Genomic DNA, 12,209 nt, shown 5'->3' with positions numbered 1-12,209 from the left:
GATCTTTTTGGTTTGAACAGCAGTTTTTTCTAGCGGTGTCACATGAAATTGTCACCCATAATTATGACCCTAGAATCGATCTATTGCATTTCAATCTCTTTTAGGGTTAGGGTTAGGGGTGGGGGGAAGGGTATCTTTTTTTCTTCACAAATGTAAATAAACCCAATCTGTTTCTTAAACGAGGGACATATTCATACGGCACAGAATGCTTTTTACCTCAATGGACGTCATCGATTGGTTGAAATTGCAAAAATTGAAGAAAAAAAAACAACAAATATCTTACAAACTATAGAATTTTCTCAATAAAGCCAAGAGAAAAAGATGTTTTATAAACACATTCTACCAATATACGAAGTTTAAAATTTTTTAGTTACCTAGAAATTATTTTAAAAATTGCTGTTCAATCCGAAAAGATCCGAACTGTATGATATTTCAAATCTGATAATAATTTTTAGAAGCTCTATACAAATTTATGGTACTACAAAGAAATAATTCAATTAAGAGTCTATATGTGCAAGGAAATCATTAATAAATATTGTAAAGAATATTTTAGAATTTTAATTACCTGTCGACATCAATATTTGAATATGAGCCATAGGTGTTCAGTTGGATCTACAGGGAGAAATGATTCTTATGTTAGACATATTGGTGGACTATGTCTGAATGTGTATTTATGTACATAAGCATAAACACGTGTGTGTGTGTGTGTGTGTGTAAGTGTTTCATTATGTTTTCATACAAAAATACTAACTGCTCAACATATATATATATATATATATCATCATCATCATTTAGCATCCGCTTTCCATGCTAGCATGGGTTGGACTATATATATATATATATATATATATATGTATATATATACATGCATAGATTGATATATATATATATATATATATATATATATGTGTGTGTGTGTGTGTATATATTATATATATATGTGTGTATGTATATATATATGTGTGTATATATATATATATAATATATATATATATATATAATATATATATATATATACACACAAAATGAGAAATTGGAGAAACATACTTAAATCAATCAATCATCAACCATCAGATAATACCCAATCAATACTTTATTACACCATTACATAACAGCAAAGACATTATACATAATATATTGTAAATATAACTAGACATGGAAATAGAAATATAAAATACAATTACATCATATCTGACAGCTGTTTCGGCCATGAGGACAAGTATGTCTCATTTAACCTATTAGCCATATAAAGCAGGTATAAATGAGACATTAACAAGGATGTATCACGGCCTCTTCAGAGAATTTAATATAAGTGTGAAAAAAATTTACATATAAATATAAAAATATAAAATATAAAAATGTGTGCATAGACACTCATAATTCTACACATATATATATATACACATTAATACAATAATACAATATAAACAAAATATATCAGTATACATTAACAAACACAGTTATTTTCCATATTGGACTCCTGGTTCCATAACTAACATCAAGGAAATACATGTACACTCACATTTAAATTTAAAGCAGACATATATATATAAAAAAACAGTTCAGTTCATTAAAATATATAACCCTACAAAAAGTCAATAAAATTAATATTAATAATAATAATAATAATAATAATAATAATAATAATAATAATAATAACAACAACAACCATGATTGTACCATGTACAGCAAGCGGACATCTACATATCAATAAGTCTAATTCATCTGTCCGCTTACCTTAGATCCTTGGATTATAGGCCGACCTACTGTGCTTACCTTGCATCGTAGGGTGACCTGCTGTGCCAGTGGCATGTAAAAAGTACCAATCGATTGTGGCCATTGCCAGCCTCCGCTGGACTCTGTGCCGGCGGCACGTAAAAAGCACCCGCTACACTCACAGAGTGGTTAGTGTTAGGAAGGGCATCCAGCTGTAGAAACACTGCCAGATCAGACTGGAGCCTGGTGCAGCCTCCTGGCTTCCTAGACACCCGGTAGAACCATCCAACCCATGCTAGCATGAAAAACGGATGTTAAACGATGATAGTGATATATATATACACATATGTATCATCATCACAATCATCGTTTAACGTCCACTCACCATGCAGGTAAGAGTTGGACGGTTTGACAGGAGCTGGCCAGGTTGAAGACTACCCCAGGCTACTGTGTCTGTTTTGGCATGGCTTTTATGGCTGGATGCCCTTCATAACACCAATCTTCCCACAGCAGGTACTGAATATATATATATATATATCATCACCACCATCATTATTTAACGTCCGTTTTCCATGCTGGCATGTGTTGGACGGTTCAACCGGGGTTTGGTAAGCCATGGAGGCTGCACCAGGCTTCAGCTTGATTTGGCAGTGTTTCTACAGCTGGATGCCCTTCCTAACACCAACCACTCCAAGAGTGTAGTGGGTGTTTTTTACGTGTCACCGGCACAGGAGCCAGAGCGGGCTGGTAAACGGCCACGATCGGTTGGTGCTTTTACGTGTCACTGACACGGATGCAAGTCAGGCGACACTAGTAACTGCCACGCTCGAACGGTGCTTTTACATGTCACTGGCATGGGTGTCTTAACTACAATTTCCATTCGAATTTTTTGATGTTGACGAACTTGACTCAACAGGTCTCCTCAAGAACAGCAGGTCACTCTACGATCCAAGGTTAGCACAGCAGGCTGTCCTGCGATATCATCATCATCATTTAATGTCTGTTTTCCATGCTGGCATGGGTTGGACGGTTTGACTGATGAATATATGTATATATGCGATAGCAGCGACTCACTTCCACACTAGTGACATATAGCAAATCCTGTAACTGAACAGGCACTGGTGTAGCAATTAGCCAGTTAGCTTGTTAAAAGATATATACTAGGAGCAAAGGAGGTATTGCTAGCAAGAGGTAATGTTTATTCTCACTTAAATATGAATTTTCTGTTAGAACAAACTTCACTGATGAGATCAAAGAAGATTGAAATTATAGATCTGTTGGTCTCAGTGCTGGAATTGGTGGGGAATTATCTCACTGCTGGTGGCATAAACAAACAAGCATGCATTCTGCACCAAAATCCAATATTTGAGTTTCTCTCATGATGTCTACCACAGTAAAGTTTGTTCCAATAGGAATTAATTGGGAATAGATATTACTTCTTGACATTAATACTGTCTCTGTTGCTAATATATATATATGGTAGGAGCTGTCACCCTAACTTCAGACATTAAACTCATCAGCTTGGAAACTTTACAGAAAGACTAAAAGGTGAATGCGAGTGGCACCAAGACAAGAGCAACATATAAAGACCAGAGTGTGTTGTGGCACACCTTGGTCATTGCTAATCAAGCTTTGCATTAGTTGTTCTCACCTTATCCTGATACTTGGGGTCAACAAAGACTATTTCTTTATCTCCACGAAACAAGCAGTTGATGTTGTCCAGATTGTCTGTGTGGATGACCGACTTTGTTCCACCACTACTGAACCACATAACCTATAGAAAAGAAGAGAGATGTTCTTAATACAATCGTGAAATTCTTTAACCCTCCAGCATTCAAATTCCTCTGTCAAATGTAAAGCTTATTTACTCTTTACTCTTTTACTTGTTTCAGTCATTTGACTGCGGCCATGCTGGAGCACTGCCTTTAGTCGAGCAAATCGACCCAGGGACTTATTCTTTGTTAGCCCAGTACTTATTCTATCGGTCTCTTTTGCCGAACCGCTAAGTGACGGGGACGTAAACACACCAGCATCGGTTGTCAAGCAATGCTAGGGGGACAAACACAAACACACACATATATATATACATATATACGACAGGCTTCTTTCAGTTTCCGTCTACCAAATCCACTCACAAGGCCTGGGGCTATAGCAGAAGACACTTGCCCAAGATGCCGCGCAGTGGGACTGAACCCGGAACCATGTGGTTGGTTAGCAAGCTACTTACCACACAGCCACTCCTGCACCTATTTATTCACATTGTTTTGATTTAATCATGCGTTATCTCATAGCTTTGAGATTTTAATGATGTGATTGCTTATTTTTAGAAATGCATCGTAAGGTAGGAGTGAGAGGCTGGATCTGGTCATTTTGAATATAAAACAGGTAGAATATTTGGGCCGGATATGACCGATTGGAATGCTAAAGGGTTCACTTCAGGGAGAAATAACAATTACAGACTTAACAAATAAACATGATTCTTCTTCAATTCTTTATTATTCTACACTGAAATGATTCTTCAATTTAGTCACAAACCATATTTCTCCAGAACCATTCCTTTATACGTAACCAAAGCAGATCTCTGTAGGATAAGATCTCTCTTTCTCGCTCTCTCTCTGTACGTGTGTGTGTGTATTATGCTTGTGTTAATGCTTAGCTATAATAAAAACAATTCTGCATTAATCTGAAAGGCTATTCCATATTTTTGTAGGGTTCAAATATATTTTGAATATATTCTTAACAAGAATAGAATTGATAGTGACTTCGAAGTTTTGGCCAGTTAAGCTATTGTGTGTGTGTTTGTGTGTGTGTGGTGTGTGTGTGTGTACAGATGGTTGTATAAGATGGGCATCTTTCAGTTTCCATCAATCAGACACCTCATAGTGCTTTGGTCAGTTCAGGGTGATATTAGAAGACGCTTGCCCAAGGTGCTATGCAGGGGAACTGAACCCAAAACCTTGTGGTTGGGAAGTAAACTTCTTAACCACACAACCATGCATGCACCTATATGTGTGTGTGTGTTTACATTACATATGTATATATCTATATCTATCTATCTATCTATCTATATATATATATATATATATATATATATACAGAGATAGATAGATAGATAGATAGATAGATAGATAGATAGATAGATAGATAGATAGATAGATAGATAGATAGAGATAGATAGATAGATAGATAGATAGATAGATAAATAGATAGATAGATAGATAGATATGAGTCTCTGTATGTGTCTGTATATATATATCATCATTTTTATGTCTGTGTTTTTCATGGTGGCATGGGTTGGATGATTCATCACTGAATCAGATATAATTTGGAGGTATTGCCCTCCCAGAATGGGTCAGGGACCACATTGCACATAATAAGTGACCATTTTCTATTTGTATGGCTTCAATTTGCATGATTGGATGCCCTTTCTGCAGCTGACTGTATTACAGAGAGTACCATGAGCATTTTATCATGATACACAAATGCATACAGATAACGTGCTGTGTATGCACAACAAGTAACCAGCTATATCAGAGCACACTATAGTATCATGTTAAACTCCTAAAATTACATACTGAGAAACAGACTATAATACATGAACAGAACAAAACACATTTGAGAGAAAGATGGAAAGCATTATCCATGATATTTCAAATTATTCATTCCCACGGCTGTTTCAATAATTCTTACGTAACACAATCATTACATAATTTGTAAGAACTATCTCATCAGGAAGCTCTTTTGGAATATGAACTACAAAATTCAATTCTGCTCTCATATAGGTTGAAGATTTTTTTTTTTTTAAATAGGGAAAATAAAAATAAAAGAGAAATAAAGAGATAATATGTAAAGAATTAGAAATTAGAATATAAATTCTGGACAGAGGCCCATTGATGCAAAATTGACTGTCATGTCTAGCAGTAAGATTACATGTCAATATACTTATCAGAACAAAGTGATACTGGGAGGTAGTAAATCATGAAGTGTTAGACTTGTATAGTAGTAAATTGACAGAATCTAAGAACTATGATATAATTTACAAAACATTGAATGAAATAATGTATATATTCTTTTACTTGTGTCTCATTTGCCGAACTGCTAAGTTACGGGGATGTAAACACACCAGCATCAGTTGTCAAGCAATGGTGCGGCGACAAACACAGACACACAAATACATATATCTATATATATATGAAGGGCTTCCTTCAGTTTCTGTCTACCAAATCCACTCACAAGGTTTTGGACAAGGTGCCATGCAGTGGGATTGAACCCAGAACCGTGTGGTTGGGAAGCAAGCTTCTTATCACACAGTCACTCTTGTGCCTATATGTATAATAATGTATATATGTATATACAAACATACAGACACATACAACACAAGTGAATTATACACAAATATGATGATTTATAGGTATTTGTGTATAATTGTACAGCAGTACGTGTTTGTCTGTGTGAGTGCATGTGTGTGTGCGTGAGAATGTGTTTGTATGTGAGAGTGTGTGTGTATATATGTTTGTGTGTGTATGAGTGTGTGAGAGTGTGTGTGTGCATGTTTGTGTATGTGTGCATGTTTGTGTGTGTGTGAGTGTGTATGCATATATGTGTGAGTGTGAGTGTGTGTATATGTGTGTGATAGTGTATGTGTGTGTGTGTGTGCATTTGCATTAATACTACATGGGCAGTGTTGATGTTATTTTATGTAGTCTTCCAGTTTGAGGCATGAAAGACCACTGGAATTAAGTACTTTACTTAAAAAACAAGTAAAAGTCGGTTGCAGGAAGGGCCTCCAACCGTAGAATTCTTTTCTACTCTAGGCACAAAGCCCAAAATTTTGGGGGTGGGGGCAATTGATTAGATCGACCCCAGTACACAACTGGTATTAAATTTACCAACTCTGAAAGGATGAAAGGCAAAGTCAACCTCGGCGGAATTTGAACTCAGAACCTAGCGGCAGACGAAATACTGCTAAGCATTTCGCCCAGCGTGCTAACGTTTCTGCCAGCTTGCTGCCTTGAATACTGCTTTAAGGAATTTGGTTGCTATTTCTAATATGCTTACCAATCACATGGTTCCAGGTTCAGTCCCACTGTGTGCCACGTTGGACAAGTGTCTTCTACTATAGCCTCAGGCCAACCAAAGCCTTGCGAGTGGATTTGGTAGACAGAAACTGAAAGAAGCCCATTGTATGTATATATATGTATGTATGTATATGTGTGTGTGTGTGTGTGTGTTTGTGTGTCTGTTTGTCCCTGCCAACATCGTTTGACAACCGATGCTGGTGTGTTTACATCTCTGTAACTTAGCAGCTTGGCAAAAGAGACCGATAGAATAAGTACTAGGCTTACAAAGAATAAGTCCTAGGGTCAATTTGCTCGACTAAAGGCGGTGCTCCAGCAAGGCCACAATCAAATGACTGAAACAAATATAAGGAAAAGTATATAGAACATCATTGTTGAATGTATCCTTCCCTTATTTATGACGGTTTGACTTGAGTGAAATTTTGGTTGTTGTTTCTAGCAAGTCTAGCGACCACATAGGTTTTCCATGTCAGTAGACTGTGAAGGTAAACTAAATTGGAACAATATTCAGAAAGCCAAGACATGCATACATTTTGTATGAATGCCTTGAGAAACCCAGAGATAGTGAGAGGGAAGATGGAGAGTATGGGCAATGACAGAGAGAGAGAGAGAGAGAGAGAGTGAGGAAGACAGACAAAGTTACAGAGAGAGAGGGGGGGAAAGAGGGGCATGAGGTGTAAATACTTACGGTGGTTGCAAACCCTTCTTCAAATAATTCAGGACACTGAATACAACAAGGAAGAATCACATCTTGTCTAAAAGAGGAGAATGAATTTGTGAAATCTTCAGAATGCAATAAAATGATGTCAAAAGACTACTGCTACTACTACTACAACAAATAATAATAACAACAACAACAACAACAACAACGATGATGATGATGATAATTTCTTTATTGTCCACCGGGAGCTAAACATAGACGAGACAAACCAGGATGGACAAAGGGATTAAGTCGATATAATAATAATAATAATGAGAATGATAATAATGATAATAATAATAATGCTAACAATGATGATGATGATAATAATAATAATAATAATAATAATAATAATAATATAATAATAATAATGATGATGATAATGACAATAATGATAATAATAATAATAATAATCATCATCATCATCATCATTGTTTAACGTCCGCTTTCCATGCTAGCATGGGTTGGACGGAAAGCGGAATTTAAACGATGATGATTATTATTATTATTATTATTATTATTATTATCATCATTATCATTATTGTCAAATAATAATGATAATAATAATAATAATAATAATAGTAAAGGCTTCAAATTTTGGCACTACATCAGCAGTTCTTTAGGAGTGGGGCAAGTCAATTTCATCAGTTCCCGTGCTTGACTGTTACTTTATTTTATCGAACCCAAAAGGATGAAAGGCAAAGTCAACCTCAGCAGAATTTGAACTCAAAACATAAAGACGGACAAAATGCCGCCAAGCATTTTGCCTGGCATGCTAACGACTCTGCCAACTCACTACCATAATAATAATAATAATAATAATTTCTTTTATTTGCCACCAGGGCAAAGGATAAGGAGGACAATACAAAGATAGACAATGAGTGTGATGAGAGAAAAAAAATATATATATATATAACAGTATAAAAGGCACACACAATATACAATAGTAAAAATAAAATAAAAGTGGTGGGGATGATAGTGATGCTGTCCTCCTGGCACAGGAAGACCTCCAGGGATAATCGAAGAACTTCACCATCCACGATCTCCCTGAACACTAAGGGCAATTAATGTTTGAATTTTGCTGGTGTTGAGATGTATGATCTGAACGGTGGCAGCTCGTGTATAGGCACTGCAGAACTGCAGCCCCCCCTCCTATTTCCACTCAATATTATCGATAGCATTCAATATATAACGAGTCCTCTTTTCTTTAATTCTTTCTTTATACTTGTCCGTTATATAATCCTTAAGTTTAATGTCAGTAGCCGTTCCTTAGTTTATGAAAAAAAATACAAAAATCCTTGTATAGAACTGTGCACTTCACAGTTCCAGCAATGCAGTGTTTGGCTGTTGTGCACATGATCACATGTCCAAGATAGGAAGCTGCATGCTAGGGAGAGAGAGCACTGTCGTTCATGCAGTGCCAACCCTGGTGTGCTGGTGCCACCGGCATGGGAGCCAGTCAGGCAGCACTGGCATTGGCAATGTTCAGATGGTGCTAAAAATTTTATGAAGCAGCACCCCCAATAATTTTATCTACAAGCCACCACTGGATCTGAGAAGTGTGTGTGAATTGGGTTATGCTTGTAATGGTGATGATAGTGATGGAGATAGTGATGTGTTGTTGGCAGTACAGTATGGCTGCTGCTGGGGGAGGTATTTGTGTGTTTGGTGGCGAGCTGGCAGAATCGTTATCACGCTGGGCGAAATGCGTAGCCGTATTTCGCCTGCCGTTATGTTCTGAGTTCAAATTCCGCCGAGGTTGACTTTGCCTTTCATCCTTTCGGGTCGATTAAATAAGTACCAGTTACGCACTGGGGTCAATATAATCGACTTAATCCGTGTGTCTGTCCTCTCTGTGTTTGGCCCCTTGTGGGTAGTAAAGAAATAGGTATTTGTGTGTTTGTTTTAAAGGTGTCCCCACACCTGCCAAATTTTAGTGTTGGTGCCAGTGTGTCTTTGTTTTTGCTTCTTTTTCTTTTGTTTATCCTGGTGACTGTTTTTTATTTAGGCTTTTTGCTATCCTCTCCATGCAGGGCATGCCTGGGTGGATTTCTTTTGCTGTTTTTCTCTTGATAAAGTTGTCAATGTTTCGGTGGGGTTTTGATGCTGTTGTTTTTGCTGCTGCTATAATTGGTGTTGTTGCCACTGTTACTATTGTTTTTGCAACCATGATGGTCACCTGCCTCTGTTGGTGTTGTTGTTGTTGCTGTGGTGGTAGTGGTGGTGCTGACAAAAATTAGAGGCTCCCTTCTCTCTTTTGTTGAGAGGAGAAGGCCTTTAGATGATTTGTGTCCCCACATAGGTGACACCTTGGCTTTCTACACTCAACAGCCATGTGGAAGTTGGTACCCTCAGGTAAATTTATGATATCTAGAATTGCTTCCAGACTTTGGCTATCCATCTGCACCCACAACTAACCCTTGCCCCAATCAGTTTTGTTTGTGCAGTTTCCATGCTTTCAAGATGCTCATTTTGTCCTCTACGAGCAGGATGACAGCTGCCACCAACCAGCAGATATCTATTTCTGGTGGTATACCTGCAATTTTTATTTTTGCCACTCAATGACCCAAGCATATCGATAATAAAAAGAGGTCTTCGTTTTTTAGGGTCAAAGTGGAGTGCTTCTTTGCTTCCTCTTCTGTGGCAAATCTCACCTCTGCAGTACCATATCTTTTCCCTCTTGTAATGTAGGTTTAATGCCCCACACTGGATGTAATTATATTTCAATCTGTGGTTGTGTTACCACTAGCATAGCTAGAGTGTGTACCACCCAGGGCGGCCCTTCCATTCGCCATCCCTAAACCCCACAAGAAACACATATTGCCTACAGCAGACCCAAAAGTGCTGCCTGGGGTGCCCCCCACCCTCCAGCTACACTAGTGTGTGTTGCTCATTCAACTTTGCAATTTTTGAATCTTACTGTTTTGCAGATTATAGTTTTTTTTCTTTTTAGTGTCCTACACAATGTCTTCGGGAGTGTTAAGGGTTGCTCTTCTTTTTAATAAGTATTTTGTATTCCTTAGCCCTTTAGCATTTAAATCGGCAATATCCAGCCAAAATATTCTACTTGTTTATTGCTCAAACTGGCCAAACCCGGTCTCTTACACCTATCCTACATTGGCATACTAAAAGTAAACAAACACAGCACTGATATTTTGAAGCCACAAGATAACGCATGATTAATTCAAAAGAATGTGAGTAAATAAATATTACATTTGACAGAATAATCGGATTGTGAAAGAGTTAAGCAAATTCGACCCCAGTACTTAACCGTTACATTATTCTATGGACCCAGAAGAGAAGAAAGAAAAAGTTGGCTTTGGGGCGATTTGAACTCAGGAGGCAAAGAGCAGAAAGATATACCACAAGACACTTTTGTCTGATATTCTAACGCTAAAACACAAAGAATAATAGCACTTTACATTCAATAGAAGTAAATTAAGCTTGATTTCTTTCTCTGGCCCGTTTACAAGACACGAGGTGAAGTACAGTCGATTGATCTGATACCAATTAATGACTGGTACTTATCTGCAGGGAACCCTAACTTGATTAAAAGGTAACCGTCTTCAAGCTTTGATGGGATAAGAAATGTAGAATGGGAAACTAAAAAGAGGAAGACATTTCTTTCAACCATCGACAGCTTGATCCACTCTGCTACTTTCTTATACTTTATAACAAAAATGAGAATCTCCACGTAGTCGCTTAGGCTTTCAGAAATAGCAGCCAAGTTTCCTCTACGTCACAATCTACCGTCTTAACAAAAAATGGAAAATGAAATCTTAGATATACTATGTCTGGAAAATACATAATAAAGACGTGATAGTTACGGCTGGAATGCCTTTGAACAAGAACTTCCTTGATCAAGTCTAGGCGGGGGTCTAAACAATAACAATAAATAACAACAAAACAGGGGCATATGTTCTGCGTGTGAAGATTCAATGAATTGCTAAAGAGATCTGTTATTCACACTTACTTGAGATAAGGTGGGACATCTTGAACCATATATATATTCGAGTCATTATAGATCTGTACAAACTTCTGAAAATGCATCCATTTCACCGGTAGAGTGCGGTTCTCTTTTTTGTGTTCCTCCACCAAAACCGTGGAATTTGGGTCGATGTCCAGAGACAGGAAATATTTATCTGTCCACAAATGATAAGCAGGTGACCAATGGGCGGCTCCTTTCATTTTCAGAGGACGTGATCCGAATACGTACTTAGAGAAGAATGTTTCAACGTCCGGAAAACCGTCAATTTCATCAATAAGATAGGTGGGTCTTCCACTTCCAAATTTCTTCAGATGTCCCGGCTCTTTTGTGAGATCTTTTTCTACTTCTGTCTCTGTATCTGCCGATGGTTGTTGTTCTACCTGTGCAAATATTACGCTAGTGTACAGCAGTAACGAAAGGTAGAACAAGTAAGACATCGTTAAAACCAAAACAATAACCTGTTCCTCTGTCCCATGCGCTTGTCAGGAACTGAACTGACAGTGTGGGAGTAAAAACAAAGGAAAGATAATTCTAGTGGCTTACAGCGAGTTACTTCCCTTCGAGATTCATTCATTTATTTATTGTCAAGGAACGGAAACATTTAAACCCCTGCATAGATACTATTATTGACGAGCTGGCAGAATCGTCAGCACTCCGGACAAAATGATTAGCGGTATTCCGTCTGCCTTTACGTTCTGGGTTCAGTTCTCGTCGAGGTCGATTTTGC

At 37.5% G+C, this 12,209-nt stretch overlaps 1 protein-coding gene across 1 annotated transcript in view; it reads right to left on the bottom strand.

The window, feature by feature from the left end:
* Positions 1-12,007, bottom strand: part of LOC115215643 (bifunctional peptidase and arginyl-hydroxylase JMJD5) — a 32,426-nt gene extending 20,419 nt beyond the window's left edge. Inside the window, exons 1-4 of the mRNA XM_029784893.2 lie at positions 11,468-12,007; positions 7,483-7,549; positions 3,368-3,490; positions 566-612 (exon numbers count right to left, since the gene is read on the bottom strand). Of these exons, the coding sequence (XP_029640753.1) occupies positions 566-612; positions 3,368-3,490; positions 7,483-7,549; positions 11,468-11,919 (689 nt within the window). The 5' untranslated portion in view covers positions 11,920-12,007. The remainder of the gene's footprint in view (positions 1-565; positions 613-3,367; positions 3,491-7,482; positions 7,550-11,467) is intronic.
* Positions 12,008-12,209: the final 202 nt, after the last annotated feature.

Source organism: Octopus sinensis, linkage group LG9 (assembly GCF_006345805.1).
Source record: "Octopus sinensis linkage group LG9, ASM634580v1, whole genome shotgun sequence".
Taxonomy (NCBI): domain Eukaryota; kingdom Metazoa; phylum Mollusca; class Cephalopoda; order Octopoda; family Octopodidae; genus Octopus; species Octopus sinensis.
The sequence above is the reverse complement of the archived record's forward strand: the minus strand, read 5'-3'. Positions and strand labels throughout refer to the sequence as shown.